Source organism: Doryrhamphus excisus, linkage group LG11 (genome assembly GCF_037039965.1).
Source record: "Doryrhamphus excisus strain RoL-2023G ecotype Guam linkage group LG11, RoL_Dexc_Guam_v1.1, whole genome shotgun sequence".
Lineage (NCBI taxonomy): Eukaryota > Metazoa > Chordata > Actinopteri > Syngnathiformes > Syngnathidae > Doryrhamphus > Doryrhamphus excisus.
Genome location: NC_136367.1, coordinates 22,040,322 through 22,062,214, shown reverse-complemented (window position 1 = coordinate 22,062,214; position 21,893 = coordinate 22,040,322). Strand labels below are relative to the sequence as shown.

General features: G+C 42.3%; 1 protein-coding gene across 2 annotated transcripts in view; it reads right to left on the bottom strand.

Annotated features, from left to right (window-relative positions):
- Positions 1-16,902: 16,902 nt before the first annotated feature.
- The window catches only part of LOC131126473 (chemokine-like protein TAFA-1), a 98,837-nt gene continuing 93,846 nt past the window's right edge, over positions 16,903-21,893 (bottom strand). For both annotated transcript variants that reach the window (XR_009129162.2, XM_058069063.2), the window contains one exon: positions 16,903-20,327. Coding sequence is in view for 1 of the 2 variants with exons in the window: in XM_058069063.2 (XP_057925046.1) it covers positions 20,310-20,327 (18 nt within the window). In the remaining variant the exon portion in view is untranslated. The remainder of the gene's footprint in view (positions 20,328-21,893) is intronic.

Genomic DNA, 21,893 nt, shown 5'->3' with positions numbered 1-21,893 from the left:
CTAACAGTTACAATTGGCCAGGCAGCCCTTGTAAACAGGAATGCTTGTACAAAAGAGGCAGGCTGAATAATTGATAGGCTGTAAGAGGATCTGGCTTTGGGGGATTTTGGAACATCGATTCTGGCCGAGTGGGAGGGAGAAAATGACTTTTTTGGCCCCAACCCTTGTAAATGCATTTTTCTTTTAGGCCCCACTTTGTCCGGTCCTAATGATCTCATGCTCACAGGTAAGGCATTTCCTGTCTGCCCTGATTCTTTCCTCGGGTGTTTTCCTGTATTTTTATGGCTATCGAGCCGATGTCAGTCAACAGCGGGGTAAGTAAGAGCGCACATTGCAAGAAACTGATGCACTTTTAGTCCATGGTAGAATATGGAGGGCGGGCCTAAAGTCAGGTTACGGTTAATAAATAAATAAATAAATACATGTCAATAAATGTCCAAAAATGTAATATGTCAAAGTGCCTACTTTTGGCCCACTCTGTATGTTAATGTACCCCAATTATTGGTCTCTGCGCTGATCGAGTCTAACTTTTCTCCGAAAAAATCTGTAAGGATCGAGGCTCAAATGTACAGAAACAATACATCTGTGGATAGCACCGTATTGACAACACGAAATATAGAAATTGTGCATGTGTATACACACACAGACACACACACACTTGAATGTCACACTTAAATGTTTCAGATCATCAAACAAATATTAGTCAATGACAACTGAACACAATAAGCAGTTTTGAAATGAAACTTTTTATTATTATGGGAGAACTGGTTGGGCCACCAGTCCAGGGTGTACCCCGTCTCTCGCCCAAAGTCAGCTGGGATAGGCTCCACATTCCCCGTGACTCTAATGAGTATAAGCAGTATAAAAATTGGATAGATGGGTTGGGATGGTTGGGCCACCCTTAGCAGCAACAACTGCAATCAAGCGTTTGTGATAACTTGCAATGAGTCTCTTCCAGTGCTGTGGAGGAACTTTGGCCCACTCATCTTTGCAGAATTGTTGTCATTCAGCTACATGGGGGTTTCATTGGGCCATCTCAATAGGATTCAGGTCAGGACTTTGACTAGGCCACTTTGAGTCTTGGAGGAGCTGTGAGACATAATCCCTCCAGCGTGTCCTAGGTCTGCCCTGGGGGGCTTTTTCCCAGCTGGGCATGCCCGGAACACCTCACCAGGAGGCATCTGAACTAGATGCCCAAGCCACCTCAACTGGCTCGCGGCTCTACTCTGAGCCCCTCCCGGATGACTGAACTCCTCCCCCTATTTCTTAGGGTGAGTCCAGCTACCCTACGGAGGAAACTCATTTCAGCTGCTTGTATCCGCAATCTCGTTCTTTCGGTCATGACCCAAAGCTGACCATCAGACTACCACCAAATTTTACTGTTGGTATGATGTTTTTTTTCTGAAATGTGTAGTTACTTACGCCAGTACAACACCAGCCAATCACTTTTTCACACATGACCATGTAGGTTTGGATTGTTGTTCTCCCTTAATAATAATGGTTCATTTAAAAAACTGCATTTTGTGTTCAGTTGTGTTGTCATTGACTAATATTTCATTTGTTTGTTTGTTTATTTGCTGACGTGAAACATTTAAGTGGGACACACCTGCCAAAAAAATAAGAAATCAGGAAGGTGGCAAACACATACAATGACACAAAAGCACACTTGTTTGATAGATTTCAGATTTAGCCTATTAGCTCAGTGCATTTTCTACTTCTCCAACAACAATGCGGTCCCAAGAAGCGGATGAGAAATGGCTTTTACACATGCTATGCATTTTGAGAGGCAATAGTATACAGTATATATTCATTCCGCTTTGACGAAAAGAGGCCATGTTATTGATACGTAGCTCTTTTATCGACCAGTGCAGGGTCACTCGTTAAAAAGCTGCAGTCTTATTATTGTGTTGCAACCCCGTTCCATTCAAATGCAAATGTATGTAAGGAGCCAACACAAACATGTCACCTGCACAATGTACCATACAGCTGGAGAATAATCTCTGCTTCACATATTCGCCAGGCCCTCCTCGGTGCACCCGCTCCAGCTCTTCAAAGTTCGGTATTACTTTGCAGCTAATTGATGGAGATGTGGTTTGCAAATACTTTCCCTCTTTTGGCAACTCTATTTGGTTCCCTACTGAGCTGATATTTTTGAATATAGATTTTTTTAACTTTAAACTTGCACTGGGATTTGCTTTTCTGAAACTCATTTTCATGCCTAAAGTAAGGGAGAACAGTGGGTGGCCTTTCCCAGACAAGAGACATGTGTTTGTTCGGCATTGGGTGGGTGGGTTACATCATCTCGTTGTCCGCCTCATGGCTGTACACTCCTTTGTGCTGACATGAGGACAACGCGCTAAGACCATCATCAGAGGAAATTAGCTCAGTAGCATTGAAAGCGCTCGCTTCTCATAATAGCCAGTGGCCATGCTAAATCATTAGCCCTTCACTTCGCTGGGGTTGACTCCAATTATTTTCTCAATCCGCCTCCAAACCAAATTGCATTATTGCAATTATATCCATTGCATGACATATTGTCTAGTGCATGAGACAGGGAAAGGACAGAGAACAAAAAATGTGTCAGATAGAAGGGGGATTATTTTGGTGGCATTATCAAAGTGTAGAGTTTTAGTCTTGATGTGTCTGTAGAAGGGCATATTGATTGTTTTCTACTCCAAATTTATTGCATAATTTCTCCAATCCACACTCTTGAATCATGTCACAACAGGACAACCCTCGTCAGTCAGTTGGTTCCAGCTCCTACCACTCTAGGTGAATTTGCGCAAAGTAGGATACAACACTAAAGCTAGCGCAGAGCAAAAAGAGTTTTTATTAACATTAGGGCCTTGTAGACATAAATAACAACCCTATAGTCACCTTTTTACTGGTATTACCTATTATAGTAGACATAGTAAGCAACAATAAGACATAATAACTCACCTTTAGCCGTTTGCTTGTTGTTGTAGGATTGCAAACGTAATGTGGGATGATCACATGGCATTAAAAAAAGAAGATAGACAACAGCCTATTATCCAACATCATGAGGACGTTTGTCACTTCATTGACATACAGGACAGCTAATCAGCCAATCAGCTACCATACATAGTAGACGTGTGTTCGCAAACTTTGTTTACACCACATTACCCACCACTTTTGCACTTATACAGGATTTCACCACTTTAATAATAGCAGTCTACGGAGCTTCAGCGTTAGCCTCCAATTTATTTATTCTAAACTTAAGAATATGTTTGAAACTGATTGAGGGCAAAGGAATGTAAGTAAGAAGCCAAAAATGCACCACTTCCACACGGAATGGGAGGAGAACGTTTTTAACCATGTCATGTTGAACTGCAAGTATAGGTATTGTAATAGAAAGAAATTACTGATGCCTAGTGAACAGAATACTACATGGCTTGTCTTTGTATGTATTTACATATTTTTCATGTAGCGTGGGACGATCAAATGTCCTATATGGCTTATTTACATAAAGATGACGATGGGGTGTTAGATCATGTCCAGAGGGCTATAATAAAGTAAAAAAAAAAGAAAACCATTCAATTTCTAAGTAAGGAATCCAAATTCAAGGAAATTCATTGAGGAAATTCGGCCCTGTCTGGAAAGAGCGATAAACAAGGAATTACTGTGATGGGTTTCAACCTGACATTTGCATGCTAGTACTACAATGACAACTTACTCTTTTGGATCCATTAACCTCCACAAGTCATTCCACTGTCCCACTTTTTCTTCCCAGTCCCTGGCCACAGTTTTTGCTGTGGCGGCACTCATGCCAACAGGCTGTCAGCACTTACTGGAACATGGTACTGCTTATCAACTGTGCATCAGATCATTTTCCAGGCATTCCTCTCTGATGAAGTCCGAGGTATAAAGCAGCCAAGTCCTGTCAAAGCCGCTGGCTGTTTTCACACCACCTGCTCGACCTGATAGATCTGACTTCCTGCTAAGAGAGTCAGCGCTGCCGCTGGGATGTAAGAGCGTCACACTGAGATGTTCATCAGTCACAGCAGCAGACTTCATTCTGGTAGATTTCAACCTGCTGCTTGATCCGGGTTAGTTCTTGATTCATACACCATGTTGTCATTAGGGTTGGGGTTGGGGTTGCTCTGAAAGGGCATCATTTCTAACTGTAAGCTGACACTAATTGCCTCATTACCAGTCACCGTGATACACCTTAGGATATGATACACCCACTGACCTTGTAAAAATTATAGTTGGGTAAAAAATATGTATTTATTTAAAAAACATTACATATACTAATTATACCGGCTGCTTAAGCTGCAGTTCTCAAAGGGTCCCTGACATTTATGAAAAAGTGTTTGTCCCCTTCCCGATTCCCTTTTTCTTTTGCCTGTTTGTCACACTTAAATGTTTCAGATCATCAAACAAATTAAAATATGTACTAGTCATTGACAACACAACTGAGCACAAAAGGCAGTTTCTAAATGAAACATTTTATTATTAAGGGAGATTGGACTCCAGCAAGCCACAGTAAGAGCTACTACACTTTTGACAAAGAGGACTGTGAAATGACAGAAAGATAAGGAGAAGCACACATTTCAGCAGGAGAGGCCACAGGAATTTGCCTTTGTAGAAAAAGCAGGTTTGGCGGTGTGTCTAATATGCAGTAATAAAATTACAGTGACGAAACAAATATACGTAAAGTGGCATTTTGCCACGCGCCGTGCTGGGCTTGCACAGTTGGAAGACGGAATGCCAAGAGCGACTGGCTAAATGCAATTCCATGGAGAGGACAAGCTGATTGGTCTTCAGCCAACTTTGCTGCTTCTTTGGTGTGGAACGGAAAAGCCATTGAAAGACGACCAACATGCCAAAACCTTCATGCTTAATGGCAAGTTACATTTTTAAAGACTTTTTTTATGGACAGATAATCAAGATAATGAAATGTGTTTCCATTTGTCATGCTTTACATTTGAACCAACGTCAGTTTTTTCCTTTTAAGAGTTCATCCTAATAACCACTTTTAATACAATTGTGTCAACGCTGTCTTTGCACTGTTGTGTAAAAAGAACCGAGAGGACGCTGGTCTTTATTTTTTGTTTTATTCGATTTTTCTTTACAAATCTTGTAGATGAAACATACAGTATAAATTGTTATATGTTATATTTACTCTGAGAAACGATGAGTGCTTGTTTGCAAGTATGCCCTTGTGTATGCACTAAAGAGTGTCTGAAGGGAGACCTCGGACCCAATTAGACTTGGTAATGATGTGGCCTGTTTACAGCTTAAGCCCTCTGCTAATGATGAATGCAGTTGACGTAGTACGCGGCGGTCCAGAGAACAGTTAAAAAAAAAGATTTTGGGCCTTACTCCATGTCAGCTTGTCAGCCAGAATGACGTATCTTTCATTTAGAAGTCAACAAACGCTTTTCCAAATGAGTGATCACGTTGGTAAAGAAGCTGTCTAAATGATTTGTCTTTAACAGATGCATTCACAGCTGTTGCTCCTGTTTGGTGCGCTGGATTCACCTTTTGGTATCTAACATGAATGCATACTTTTTCTTAAAGTACCTGCTTTTTAAATGTCTGCAGTTGCAGCGTAAACATTTTGCATTGCATTTCATCATGAAAAGGATGATTCTCTGTTGGCCAATCGGCAGCGTGTCTCGCTTCATCCTTCTTTGAAACAGTGGTTGGTGCCCCACTCGGAAGGGTAGAAAAAATACATTTTCAATCCCTTCCAAAATCCATCCATCCATTTTCTATGCCGCTTATCTTCACTACGGCGGGTGGTGTCTTCGGCTGAGAGGCGGGGTCCACCCTGGACTGGTGGCCAGCCAATCGCAGGGCACATACGTATAGACAAACAACCATTCACACTCACATTCATACCTATGGACAATTTGGAGTGGCCAATCAAGCTAACATGTTTTTGGAATGTGGGAGGAAAGTGAACATGCAAACTCCACACAGAGATGGCCGAGGGTGGAATTGAACACGGGTCTCCTAGCTGTGAAGCTTGCATGCTAACCACTTCCTGCCATGCAGCCAATGGGGATGGGGGAGGAAAAGCGGTGTACCCCCATGCACGGGGAGAACAAGCAGAGATTCAACTCTTCCCAATCTCCTGACTATGTGGCCAACATGATAACCACTCTTCCACTGTGCAGCCCAGTTCCAAGATGTGTCAGAAAAGACTGATCAGCATTCTTGGCTGAGGGGAAGTGTCCACCACACTGGCAGACGATCAACCAGCATGTCTGCAAAGAGATCATGCACAAAAAAGTGAGTTGCAGCAAGATAACTTGTGGCTGCTTCACCATGACAACACGCCTTCTCACAATGCCGAGCATTCGACAATTCCTTCTCGAGGAGCCCATTGCTGTGTTGGACAACTGCTACTCACTGCACCTGGTTCCGTGCGATTTTTTTCTCTTTTGCAAGCTCAAAGGGGTGATCATGGGTTCCTGTTTAGTAGATGTGGATGACGTCAAGGTGGCTGTCACAACAACACATCGACCTTCATAAATAAGTGCATGAAGGTGTGGCAGAGTAGGCTGATTTTTTATGGTATGTTATGAAACACACAACTTTTAAACATTTACCAGACACCTTGATGGATGTGCACAAAGTATCAGATCAGCATCAGCAGTTACCAGCCTGAATTTTACTCAGTATCGGATCGAAAATTAAATCAGCGGTATCACCCATCACTAACTTTATCACTTCTTTTAACGTGAACTTTCCTTTAATGGCAGCATTTTTTTGGATCTATGATTAACACGCTTACGTTCTGTTTGAGCCTTGGCCCGCCCCGTGGACTGTGGAGCCTCAAGCGGGAACAAATATTCCGCAGGAAAGGCATTTCAGGCATTTGGGACCAAATATGAGAGGATAAAGAAAAATGGGTTATGGTTATAGACGTTTATCTGTGTAGCATGGGAGAAAGTTTAACCCCGTCTTGCCGCAAAGCGCCACTCACACTGACTCTGGTAGGCACTGCGGCGAGTGTCCGTCCTGGCTTGTGAGAACTTAAGAGTTCAGTGTTTTTTTGGTGCCTGTTGACTTCATACAATTAGTAAGTACAAAAACACATCTTTTTTCATGTTTATTAATGTTGACAGTCCTGCTTTCAATTTTGATAATGATTCTGAATCCAGTGCTCAGCAGATTGATGAATTGCGTTTTGTATTTATCATTTTTCACTCAACAAACTACACTTTGTAGTCAATAAAGATCGCGACTGCAAAATGTCATTCATTGAACTCTGGGATGTATTATTTTCCAGGGTACAGTATATCACGATACAAGCAATGTGTGACGAGGGTGAGGACTATGTGTGGGGAGTGCAGGTCCGTGTGCACATGTGAAGTAGCTACTCGGGCCCCCACCGGGGGGTGGGATGATGGCGTGATTGGGGCTAGTTGCACGGCTATTGTGACAGTGCCCAAAGCCAAACCGGGCCAGTGCTGCAGCCCCATCTGTGGCCCTTCTGTTCCTGTACTACCTGACCTTTGACTGTCTTTAGGTGTTACATGACAAGGATACCCAAGTCAAGGCCCTACAGGGCAGTTACTACTGCAGACGAGAAGGCACCAGAATGCTATAACATCACAGGACACAGAAGGAGTTGGCTTTAGATGTGATGCAGGGGGAAGTGGATGTGTTTGACAAGCTGACCCTGCTAATGAACTGTGGCTACATAGCTACACCCCATATGCTCTAATTTAGGCTGGAATATCCCAGGCAGTTAAAGCTTAGAGGAGTGAATAAAGAGAAAAACAAAGCATCATTTGCATTTCCCGAAGTGACTGTTGGCAGTCTTATTGAGAATGCTCATAAAGCCCGACTGGAAGCAGTGCAGGTAGCTTAGCATTTGGCCTGCATCCCACTCACCTCCATTCATTGAGTCAAAGAATAAGAATGACACATTTAAAGGTCAATCAAACCAACACATTCATTCACTTTCTACTGCTTATCCTCACCACGGTCGCAGGGGGTGCTGGAGCCTATCCCAGCTGTCTTTGGGCAAGAGATGGGGTCCACCCTGGACTGGTGGCCAGCCAATCCCAGGGCACATATAGACAAACAACCATTCCCACCCACATTCATACCTATGGACAATTTGGAGTGGCCAATCAAGCTAACATGTTTTTGGAATGTGGGAGGAAAGTGGAGTACCCACGCATGCACGGGGAGAACATGCAAACTCCACACAGAGATGGCCGAGGGTGGAATTGAAGTCGTGTCTCCTAGCTGTGAAGCTTGCGTGCTAACCACTTCCTGCCGTGCAGCCCCAAGCCAAGACAGCGGTTGGGAAAAAGCGACCACATTAACTTGAAATAACTCAACTGAACATCAGAGATTTTCCAGGCTTTGCTCCTGCCGTATGCTCCCTGTGTCTAGGAGGGTCTCCCATGAACATCTACTGTACGTATGGTCATCATGGGAAGCTTCAAGGTTAGCCGCCGTAGAAATGCTTCACTACTTGTCAACATTTGTATCTGTGAATTTGACAGAGTGAGGTAGTTTTTAGCCATATGGCAACATTTGCATGATGGATGGACGTTAAAAGTCCCCAGTCCCAGCCTGCTCTCATCCAACAATGCTGATTCGATACAACTGAGAAGAAGTTTTACAAGCTAATAGATTGTGTTTACTGTTATGACAAACCATTACCCAAATTTTACTTTAGGTCCTGGGTTGCTTTTTATTGTTTTTTTAGGGAGGGAGTTCTGTGGGCAGGGTTATTTACCCTTAAGCAGGTTCACAATATATAGGCAAATTATATATAGGCAACAATATATAGTTTTCATTATGATTTGAATTTTCATTCATATCTTGTTTGTCGAGATGGTCAGCATTCATTTCAGTGTCTATGTTGGCGTTACGGGATGATCGACCAAAGAATCTTCATATGCCAAAGGCAATGAGTTGTACAATTCACACAAAGTTTCTTTGACAAGAATAAAAATAAAATAAAATGCATGATGCACATTATCCTGTCATTCAATCATAAATTACAGTTAAGTTGTATCATTTTTCTTTAATATTAGCAGTAGCTAACTTACTTTTACACTTGACAGAGTCAAGGCAAACGGGGAGTTCAAAGGAAGACCCTCATCTCCCCAACGCGGCAAGAACCTGAGGAAGTCAGATCTTTTGCACATACCAAAATTCAGCTATTCCTCTCCATCGTCTTGTGGGTGGTGAAGCTCGTCGCCAGCCGGCTAGTGGCGAGCAGGTGGGGTGTGGCAAGATGTCAATACGCCAATAATTTAGTTCGATCCACTTAACAATGTAAAGAATAACAACAATTTTGCTACAGCTTGGTTAACGTGCAAGTCACATCATATGCAAATGGAGCGTTGTTGGTGCTTTTTGGAGTGTTTTTCAGAAGGCTTTATAAGAATAATATTACAGATAAGACTTCTCTTTGGAAGCATTCATCACTCCGGTCAACATTGTCATTGCAGTCCTACTCCTTGAAGTCAGTCCCACAGCAACGTCCATGCAGAGACCTGTTTCCTTTGAAACTTCAGGTGGATTACAAGAGGATGTTGGTTCCTCCGGACCTCCACTCTTCATGTTTTATTCATGTCATATGCTGTCGACTTGGACTCTCCTAACTGACTTCGCAAGTCATCCGTTCTTTCCTTGTCACAAATCAAATTAACCCAGGCTGTGATTAATCATCGGAAGGGGCTCCCTGTGAAAGGGGTCTGACACCTTATTAATTTTGTTAATTACATCTTGTATGAGGTTTCAGAATCGTGCCGTCTAATTATGCACCCTTTGACTCTCAACTCTTTCAACCTGGCTACACAAATTATTTGTGCAACCGGGGGTGTTTAAATGGGTTTCATTTAGTATCATCAATTGTGATTAATGCAACACAGCCTGAGCTAGGCACTCAGGTACGCTTGTAACTGACTGAGTTTGAGCTCTGAATTTGGATATTTAGGCTGCACACCTCGGTGAAAAGACACTAGTATTAGTTAGGATTGAGTTCCAGCTGATTATGTAGGTGCAATTAAAAACAAACCTGTTGTCATCATACTTTTTCTGTCTTCAAAGAGATGCGGCAGAGCCCTCCTTGAACAACTCTCACGGCCACATACTTCTCAAGAAGTATTTTGCTAAGGAAGAAACCAAGAAGTGAAGCAAGGCCTGTGTCGTCTGCTTCCACTGGTTGCTCTGATTCAAAGGGTTAGTTGATTGGGCAATGATGGAGTGGAGTAAATAGAAAAGGCACACTGCAGTGTGTGGATACATTTTTAGGACTACAGCAATCCCTCCTTGATCGTGGCTAATTGGCTCCAGTAAATTTTTGCAAAGTCGGATACCATATTTACATATTTAGAAATGAAGTATTTTTGTAGTTAGACCATAGAGAATCTGTTTTTCAACATTATTACAGCCCTCAACATGAAACAATACCCCTCCAGTCACCTTTACAATGGTCCCTTGGTAAATGGGTAAATCAGTTAAATCAGTTGCAGACCCGATCGTGACTTTTCCGTTATTTAAGCCATGTAGACATGAAATAACACCCCTTTATTTTAACCTTTAGACTGCTATGCTTCTTTACCTTAGGTGCGTTCGTCCTCGTCTTTGAGACATTTGATGCTGCTCATAGTTAGGTTACTGTATATTACCCCCCTAGTGTAGAGGTTAGGGTTAATAAATCCCCGTCTTGTAATCACTTGTTTGTAAAATAAGAATAGTGCTGTGTATTTGTCAAGGGTTCCCCCTTGTTATTTGTATTCATTTGCCCCATTTACCTGTGTTAACTCTGTAATAGGACACCCTCTGTGGGACTCGCAGACCAGTGGGCCTTATGCCCCGCCCTTACTGGCCACCCCATTAAGCCAATAATAGGCCAAAGACAAAAATTGATCAATCGATCGAAATGGCAATCATTAATTAATGTGATTTCTTGGAAATTATTGTGAGACAATTGGAACCTGCAATAAAAGTATGGTGATCAATTCTGATGACTGTTTGCCTCACCAAACATTACAGCAGCATTACTGACACCTAGTGGCCGGTGTAGAATCCAATATTAGATTAGATTAGATTAGTTTAGATTCAACTTTATTGTTATTGCTCATGTCACTGGCACAGGGCAACAAAATGCAGTTAGCATCCAACCAGAAGTGCAATTATATAAGTACCTTAGTATTAAGTAAATGTAGAAAAAAAATATGGACAGATCAATATATCAGTGTCTTGGAATGGCAATTTAATTAGACATGTTTATGCCTGAAATTGACTAATGGCTGTATTCAACCACGAAACAGCATGATTTATGAATCAATATATTTTAGAAAAACTCAAAGGGGTAACTCGATGCAAATATCATTCATATTTAAACAGTGACTGCACCCCTGCCTTGCTCAAGGGCACCAGCATCTCTCTGGCATCTAGTTTCAAATTTCTTCTTGTCTACAGCAGGACTCACACGTCTGACAGACTGAGATGCTGCCACTGCAAAAACGAGAAATGTTTTTTTGGCTAAAAAAGAACTTATATAACAGATATGTGGTTTTCAAAGTATATTTCTTGCAGTAAGCACTGTAGGGTTGACTGACAAGAACAAATTAAGGGAGTGGCTGGACGCTTATGTTGTGTGTTTTTATGTATGTAAAAAGTAGAAGTATGCAAGGTAATAACTTCCCAACTAAAGAGTTGCAACGCCTCCTCCTCTGCGTGCTTTATTCCCTTTCATGCTTGCAGCCAGCAGTGAGGTCTCTGAGGCAATTGTTTCACTTCCCAGACCAATGTTTGGGATGACTCAAGGAAAAACACACGGGCCCATAGTTTATGGTTAAAAATACTCACCTGTCAGCCCACTCCACGCTGCTGGGTCTTGCCCACCAATCGCCAGCATGCCACGTAATGTTTAAGGCTGGTCGATAAGGTTAGGTTTTGGGGGGGATTTGTTTGGTCCCTCTTTGGTGCAATCGCCTTGCAACATTTTCATTTGAGCTTGTGGGCGCATTGAAAGACTCATAGAGTATGTACGTACTGTGAAGGCAATTCTGGAGGTGCTGAAATGAAAAAGACAGATTATGTGGCTGAGTGCACACACCCTGCTTATGAATCATAGAAGAAGGTCTCTGCTGTTTAATCGATGACACAGTCCAGACATTCATTTACTAGTGGTTTCACACGAAGAGTGACTTTAAATAGTTTTGCTGTGAGCACTTGAGGAAAATGCACTGCCAGGGTTTTGTGAAATGAGAGCAGTGGCAGGGGACCCGCCCCCCGCACGAGTCCGCCGCTTGTTGTATTGGAGCATTACAATTTCTCACCTAGAGAACCTAATAAAAGCCTTTCTATTTTCGATTCATCTAATACCCAACACAAAGAGGTGCATTACATGGCTTCCAAATTGTTCAGTGTTCCACTGCAGGTGTGTTTTATATTTCATATGCACACCCTGAGGGGTGTTTGTATTCAAACCAAAATATGGACTTAGTACACTGTGTACTTGTATGACTCGAGTACTTTGACTGGAAACACTTGCAAATGTCTGTAGTGTTGATCTGCAGCCCTGACATAGTACCGTATGTGAAAACACACCTTACATACTCATGCATCGGAACAGGGCCTCGGAGACTCTCGCCCGTGTGTCAAAACAAACACAACTGGAACCTTTGGTATCATCCTCCTGTCAGGCGACATTGTGTGTTGGTGTGCCATGACGGATAAATATATTGTGTTGATGGCTCAGGCAGAAGTATGTCACTGCCAATGTGAATCAATGACCGACGTCTTGAGAAAGAGACAGCATTCTATTGGGATAATAGCTTTGGGAAAAACAAGGTGAGGAAGGTAATACAAAACAGAAATGCTCTGGACAGTCAGGCCCCGTTGCTGTCGTGGGAATAACATCTAAATTGGTTTCTGCTCTGTGGTCATGTTGACATTGTATTCTAGCAGCAGGGATGACTGCACCGCCTACTGAGATAAAGGAATGTTTTCTGCCCTTTTGTGTGCTTCTGTGCTCGCTGCTGCTCTATGGTGATTTGTTAACCAAACACGATTGTAGATTATGTATAAAATTTCACTTTGACGGCCTCCACGTGATTCAGCCTGGTACACCTGTGAGTGTTTTGGGCACAGTGGCGAGGTCTAGCATGCAACTTAGATTTCAACAGTCTTGGTCAAGCTGTGGTGGGTTGGGGTTAGGGTTAGCAGCCTTGGTGAATGCCCATGGAACTCTCATGGGGAAAAAGCCAGACAGGAGTAGCACGTCTGCCTCACAGTCAGGAAGTCTGGATTTGAATCTCAGTTGGAACATCTCTGTGTGGGTTTTCTCCAGGTATTCAGGCATTCCCACCATATCCCCAAAATGTGCACGTTAGGCTACTTGTAGACTCTCAATAGTCCATCGGTGTGAATGTGATTGTCGTAGTCCCGCATTCGTTTTGGTTCATTGGCTCCAGTTCATTTCTACCAAGTATTTTTTAGAAATGGAATATTTTATAATTAGAGCCCTCTGATGATCTATCCTCCCGTGATCATGTCAAAGTACCCTTGGGCCAGATACTGAACCCCCAGTTGCTCCTGGTGCGGGTCAAAGTGCTTTCAGTGGTGGAAATGGACGATACAATTGGCAAACAAGACCATTTGACCGTATTACCATAAAGCAACAACGCCCATTGCCACTGTTTCAAAAAAAGTCATATATTTCCTTTTTATTTATTATATGCAAGGATGCAAGGATGCAAGGATGCAAGGAATCAAGGATGCAATGATTGAGGACTGAACGCTCCTTGACCTTCAATGATGGTGTTTAAGCTTGAGGAGAATCAATGCAAACAGGATGCATTGACACATACATACATAAGACACGATATATGTATATATACGTGTGAATATATATGTGTATGTATATATATATACTAGTATTTATGTACATATTTCAAGTGCTTGAAACATGTAAAAATGAAGATTCCAAGAGGAACAGTATTTAGAAAATAAAGTAAGTTTCCAAGTTGGATTTTGCTTAAAAGGGTTATTATTGAATTGCATAGATAGATAAATACATGATATATGGTCAAATGTCTTAAACCCAGTCCCATGACAAAACTTGCAGTTTGGTGCTTTTTGTACATTGACTATATGTTTACTGTGGCGTGGTGTGTGGGCGGGTTCCACCGACATCAGTCTGCAAAAAGCCCGAAAGTCAGCTCGTTATGGCGGACTATTCATGCAAAGTTGGCTCAACAACATATATGCCGTGTTCTGACCCCCACGCAAAGCTCAACCTTTGTATTTTGTAGTTGACATTCCAAACGGCTCACGCTGTAAAACGACACTAAGTTGGAAAATGTAGGACTTGTAATGGTCGGTAAGGGCAAAAATGAGGAGATGTTTTATGGGATTGTTAGGGATTGATTTATAATGCAGAGGTTTTTATTTCTCAATCATCTAGCCAAGTTCATGTCACATAACCATAACAGCTGTTATATGCATATGTATATATGTATTGACTGGGGGTTTTCACTAGATCTTGCAAGACATAAACGTGGCAAGGTTTCCCGTTGGGACAACAGCTCTCTTGTGAGAACAGGGCAGCCAGAAGCCAATCGGATTGTGACCTATGCCGTCACTACGATGAATGATGCAACGAACCCCCAGAGTATTATGTTACGATTCGCAGAATAGATCTTGTCCAAAAATATGCATTTATTTACAATAGCTGACAGACCGAAGGCAAGATAGGCCAGAAGGACGAATGACCGGGATCCGCATTTTCAACATATTTAATCTTTGGTCCCGCAAAGTGTGCTGATGGATCTGATGAGGCCGATGGTGTCTTTTGGAGATGTGAACGGGCTTCCTCTGTCCCCTCCAGATAGACAGATACATAGATAAGATCTAAAGAGATGGAAAGACATAAGTAAACGATATAGCTGAATGAAGTTTACTGTACATCCACTTCTGTTGTTGTCATGGCAATGACTTAGTGCTGACATAGTGCTCCAAACCAGAATGATCGCATTGATTTCCATACCTAATACCTACTACTACCATTAATAGTAAGAAGAACGATAATAATAATGTTTCACTTATTGTCAGGAGACCAAGGGTTGAGCTTCTCTGAGTAGACTTTGTGTTTGCTCCTCGTGCGTGCGTGGGTTTTCCCCGGGTACGCCGGCTTCCTCCCATATTCCAAAAATGTACATATTTGATTAATTGTGTACATCAGGGGTCTCCAGGCTTCTTCTTTCTTTAAAACAATGAAAGTTGCTTTGTTTTGTTACATTTTCATAACCAAGTTTGGCCACAGCCAGGCTCCAGCACACATGGAGTACTTTAGTACTATAGTACTTTAGTACTAGAGTACTTTAGCCACACACACTTGCAGTCCTTTTGTTCACCACTGTTTCATGTATTTGCCATTTGTGGATAATGGCTCTCACTGTGGTTTGCTGGAGTCCCAAAGCTTTAGAAAGGGCTTTATAAATTTTTCCAGACTGACAGAGCCCAATTCATCACAGGGGGCAATCACTTTTTCATACAGGCCCATGTAGGTTTGGATTTATTTCTCCCTTAATAAATAATATCAGGGAATTTCTTTTTTTTTTTTTTTTTTACCAAAAATGGTATAAATAGCATAAAGATGTCAAAAAGGTTCCCGGAGATGTGCTGTAAGGAGACGGCTTTCTGACAGCTTCACCAAGCAGTAATTAACAACATCATGCCTTTGCTGTTTTAGTGCGTTGGCGTGGTCACCATTTAGCCTCACCCAGCACTCGAGTCCAACTGGACTGTGGTCCATCTCTCGGGTGGTCTGAGTCCGCCTGTTTGGCCGACTTCATACTTGACCAAGCGAACTGTACGGGCAGACGACCAAATTTTATTTGTGTGCGAATGCACCCTAACTGTAACCAGCAAACCAGCAAAGTTGACAAACTTACCAGTGGGGGCATTAATGAAGAAAAAGCCATGAACAGTACATTTGGCCTTGATTACATTCACCTTACAACGTAGACTGTTATTACGTGACGTAGCCAAAGGTCCTCAGGTAATAATGTCAATTACTATCATTGAGAACATATTTACAGTCATTAATAGAGACGCTCGCTTTGGACGAGCTAGGTCGTGCAAATGTTCTTTATAAAAGCACAATGACTCATGCCCATAATGACTGTAATCACAGAGCAGCACATTGCCAACGGTGTGCTCCATAAATTACAGGTACGTGGAATGATTAAGAAATATGAACGAGATAGCAAAGTGCAGGCAAAAATATTGGTCAAAGAGCAGAGCACTAAAAGCTCCTCAAGCCAACCAAGGGTTGAATATCTGCATGTACTTGTACGGTAAATGTACTTGAGATGCCCTTGAAAGTTAGGAACACAACAATCAACACACTTTGGGATCTTGATGTTAAAAGGGCCGTCCTTGCTGTCAGTGGCTGATTAGCCATCCAGAGAGACGAGGACTCAGATGCCTCAGCGGGAGGTCAGTGGGCCTTGATGGATGTCTCTCTTTTGAGATTACTCCGCAGTGTACAGAGATGCAGGAGGAGCCAGCTGTTGTTATCTATTCATGCTGTGTTCCTGTGTCTCTACCTAAAATGGAGAAGGACCTCACCACACAGCAAAGAAAATGACACCCATTCCACCTTTAAGCCAAAACCCACGACAAAACTATCTAGTTTTCCTTACAGGGCGACATCGTGGTAGCCCAAGGGGTAGCCATGACGCCATTATGTCCACCGGTTGACGATCGCATGTGTACCCACGTCATGAACATCACTTGGAGATGTCGTATGACATCAGGTAGATGACATTTAGCTTTGCAGCCCTTCGCAGCAAAGATGAAATGGCACACAGACAAGCGGCACACCAAAATACAACTTTCATCTTTATTATTCAAATTAGGGATAAAATGATTCAGTGGTAAGATGCCGATATCTATAACAAAAGTTATCTGTTCACTTGTAGCATGCACAAACAAAACGCTTGATGGCTCTGCTTCGTGTCCTCAACTACACCATAGAAATGTTCATTCCCTCTCCTTCTGTTTGTTCAAGTATTTTAAATGGAAAATGTGCCCATTTCTAAAAGCTCTTTATTATGTCTTGACTTTGGCTGCATTGTTTTGCATAATCATTTTCATTTCTTGTATATCAGTCATTTTTGATAGCAAATGCTTACTGGACGTAATGCATCAACTGTAGGTTTAACGAATGCTACCTAGCTATTTTGACTGGCATGCGCCGAGGTTATTTACCCAGCAATGACTGAATTGTGTACAATTCTTAATTACCATATTGATATAAAGTTACATCAACTACCCGTAAACTTCTAGCTGTGAATGTGGATTTAGTATATTAGTTACAAAGTTTACCGGTTAGATTTCATATACAGTACTTGATCACCATTTGGATATGTCTGTAATATGGCCATTTCAACTGTATTTTATTGAAAGAAAGATACATGATGATAATATACGTATATACGATGTATGAACAGCTCTAAATGAACTCAACATTTAAATCAAGCTTTACGTAACGCTAGGTTCTTCAATAGCAGCAGAACATTTGAATCTCACTTTAACAGCAACAAAGAGGCGCGTTATTATGAGCAATCGTTTAAGTTGAATTCATGTCTTGAGTGCATTTTCAAGGATTTCTGAGCATGCCTGAATGCAGCAAATTGTACTTCCACATTAAAAGTGACATGGTGAGTAATATGCACTTAAGGTTTTTTTCGGTTTCCACACATACACGCATAATAAATATGCTGATGTGTCAATGCCTGAGTGTCAGTGAATGCATCTCGTGCACAATGAGGAAGTGTTGTTCCGATGGCGAACGGACAAGACACGTTTTTTGGAGTTGGAGATATGAATTTGGTGTTGGCGTTGCACTCCGGTTCCTGTTCCTGTTCGGATCAGGATCAGGTTCTAAAAGATTGTCTGTGCCTGTGCTGCCGTTTGTTTTCCATGATGCATACGTGTTAAAACATGTTTTAACACGTACAGAAATAATGAATGAATGAGTTAGCGAGGTAGATCTTTGGGGTTGGTTATTTTAAAAGTAGCTTGTCCCCCGTGGTAATCCGTACTCAGACTTTGTTTGCACACTTAAAAATGTACAGATTATCATGCACGTGGTTATGAGTCTTTCTCTTGAGAACACAAAGAACAAAAAGCACGTTTTGCATATTTAGTCATAACTGTGGCACTGATGCATCTGTTATTGTGGCTCTGCACTCCATGAAACTTGACAATTTCTGCAGTGATAAATGTATACAAGCTCATCCGCTGGGAATCCCAAATGAGCTGAGAAGAGCTTGATATTGAAAATCATCTCCATGTTGGCCTGGCACAATATTGGAAACCTTGATTCTAATTGCCCGAATGAATGAAATGTGCTGTCCTGATAAATCCAGCCCACCACCAAGGGACGAGGATAAACGAAGCATCACTGAATGGTGTGTGTGTTTACTACACGTGTTTGTTTGCCTGGAAGTCACATTTCATATTCGCCTTGTGTTGTTTTTGATTGCCAATTCACTCAAGCAAAAAGTCTCTTCACAATGTTAATACATCCCATAAGTGACAAGATTGTGTGCCAAGGTATTACAGCACATCAAGCAGTCCTGTTTCTACTACAGGAAGGAACTGGAGGCAGCAAATCGGTATAGAAAAACACTTTTTATTTCTCATAAGGCTCTGCTGTAATGTACTTCTATCTACTTGGGGGATAACAGTATTTTTCTTGACTGCCAATACTTTGTGTTTACCAATATGTATCCTAAATATTCACTGTTTGGTGTATGAAGCATCTGTTCAACAACTGTCAAGGGTTGCTGAAGACCACTTTCTGCAGCAGAGACGGAGAATAAGGGCGTACTCACAGTAAAGCAATCTCACTGCGTGAGTCTTATGATGCGTGCTCGGGTTCGCCACTTCTTGAGATAGGTGGGCCGAGGCACGCCGCGGTAGCATGCACGCACACAATGTAGCCGAGTGCGATCGTTCCGTGCAGGTTCTTAATGATAAGCGACACATTTCATAATACAATGAAAAATAAATACTCTAAATCATCAAACCCACGGCACTCACCAGTGAATACAATTGTGTGTGGAATAACGACTCTGGCAAGTAATAAATAACACTATAGAAATAATGGGAACAACTCAAGACTGGCAATAATCCACGCAGTCAGGTAATAGAGCAGGTAATACAGCAGTGCAGAAGCAATGGGACACGCATGAATGCTCAGTCGGAGGCCAGAAGAAGGAGGGAGAATCTCGACCAAGTCCAGCACAGTCGGAATAGCCTAGTGTGAGTACGCCCGTCTTCCTGCAGGTGTTTGGCAACAGTGGACAATCTGAGTGGAAACCTCAGGCATTGTTGGTTTATGAGGCAGTCCTATACAGTGTTTTTCCTCATCTTGACAAACATGTCGTGGCTCAATGACCAAAGTGACAGATACTCATTGTTACAGTTATCAAGTAAAGCAGTCCTTTACACACCAAAGCAGGGCTCTGCACAAGTATGAATCGCACTTTTACTCAGAGAGGGGAAAGAACAATATTCCACTATGGGGGTCAAGCTCCTAGTAGAGTCTTAAATATACTTTGCAGCTTTTCGGCTCTGCTGGGGTACATGTCTTATTCATATCATTATATACACACAGGGGGTCTTACACAGAAAGAAAGGTAGCGCAGCCGAATGTACATACATGCCTTTCAGGTCAATGTTCATTATTGACCGCAAAGGTGAGGCCATAAGGGAAGACCTTAAAAAAGTCTTGATTATCTTCCTAAAAGCGGCTCATTTTGCCCCTCACTCCCACGCAGTCCTTGCAAAACCATCTTGTAATCTTGGAACACAAAGGCAGCAAGCCACACAGAAATAAAAGCATGTCAGGCCAATTCCCGCTTTTATGCTCTTAGTTCCGTGTTCACGTCCTCGTCGGCAGCTTTTTGACCAGCAAGGTGAACATCTTCACATCCTGTTCAGATGACCTCAAAATGTTCCCTACTGTGCTGCTTGTGTTTTTGAGGGACACGCTGAGTGAGGGCGGACTGGGAGGGAGCCGGACGGAAACTGGCCACAGTTGTGTGGAGGAGATCACCAACAGCCAACATCCTTGATCAAACAGGGGATTAGCGGTTTGAAATCCTTGGCAACACACCAGCAAAACTGTTTTATCTAGGTGGATATCCATTCCGTGGTCCCAGGTAATCCAGTCAGCAGCCGTGGATGTAATAGTTTTACAGCGTTCATGGGGAAGAGAAAGAGTAGATGAGGGGAAGAGGCTGGCATGAGGCTGGTCCTGTGATGAGAGCTCGCTGCTAGGTCCTGGGATTAATCTGCAACACAGAGGAGGAAGAGGAAAGGAGAGAAAACACACATGTGGTTAGATGGAACAAAAGAGATACAAGTGTACACGGATTGCACCCAGAGGGATTACTCTGTATGTGAGTCTCAAAAACACCAGGAGTCTTTGAACTGCTCTGTTCTTTGCACGGGCCTATTTCACCTCCCGGATCCCGCTGTTACTAAAAACAGAGCGCTTAGACAAGAGGAAACAATGGCGTCCCCCTTCATCCAGAGGTATACCATGTGATCTTCTCTCACCAATCTTAGACTCTCCATGCGGTGTACTGCAAATGTAAAAAGATGTTTTCAGATATAGCACAAATGTTTTTTCATCTCAACTCAACCTTAGCTTGCGTGCCCAGTAACAAGTAACAAAGCACCCGATCCCAGCTGAGGATGTTCTCCAAACCTAGTAAAACTCCTTTGGATTCACTAAATGGGATCAGCACCCCTGCTGTGGAATCTGAGCTGTCTGTCCATGACTCTGGTTCAGGGACTCTTATTCACCCCAGATTGCAGACTCGGACACGTTTCAATGGTATATTGAAACCTTTAGACTGCGACTGAATGGTCTGCTTTCGAGCATCTCCCTCAAGCCACAGCTCAGTTTCAACTCTGAGTGGATGTTGTCGAGTGCTACTACTTGCTTTGATGTCTTTGGGACGTATGCTGACATGAGAATGACGATACCGATATTGCGATATTACGATACCGCCCAAGTCCAAGACAAAACTAAAGTCACCTATGATTTGTTTGGTTTTTGAGCTGTTCTTCCGACAGAGAGTACTACAACTACAACCTAGCAACGCGTGGTTACAACTAGGAATGTGTACAGAAACTCTGGTCCATATTGGCACCGGTGCTGACGCAAGTAACGGGACCGTGACTCATTTCGGTGCTAAATGAATGCAAACCTCAGTGCTGGAAGGTGAAATTGATGCTCTTTTTCAACTTTACTGCTGACCATCAGTACTCAGTCCCGACACGGCACACGTATTTATCTGTCGCTGTCCAAAACAGCAACACAACACTGGCTCAGTGTCCACCAATAACAGACAGCAGAATTCTCAACATCAACACAAGCAGGTTTTTTTCCCGCACATTCTCTGAGTTTGTATTGCTGCGATGAAAATGATGACAATTTGTTGTGCATTTCTTTTCTTTTTAGAAAATGTATTAGTTATACATTTCAATTACATTTTGCACACACTTTGTGTCTTAAAAGATGATGCAAATAATTTGTGACTAAAAGTACGACTAAGAGATAAGATGAGATATGCCTTTATTCGTCCCTCGGTGGGGAAATTTACATTGCACAGCAGCAAGAGAACCGAATTAGTTAGGCAGTACACAATACACAATATCAACAATGTTCCCATCATGCTTAGAGAGCAGATTCAGGAAGTAGTGAATTGGAGTAGCGATGGGGAGGAATAAAGTATCTACCAAAGCGGATGCTAATATCACGTGTGGAAGTCTTATGTAGCGATTGTGTTTTGATCTCACAAATCTCTCGTCACATCAGATTTAATTTGTGATGTGTTGGTAGGATTACA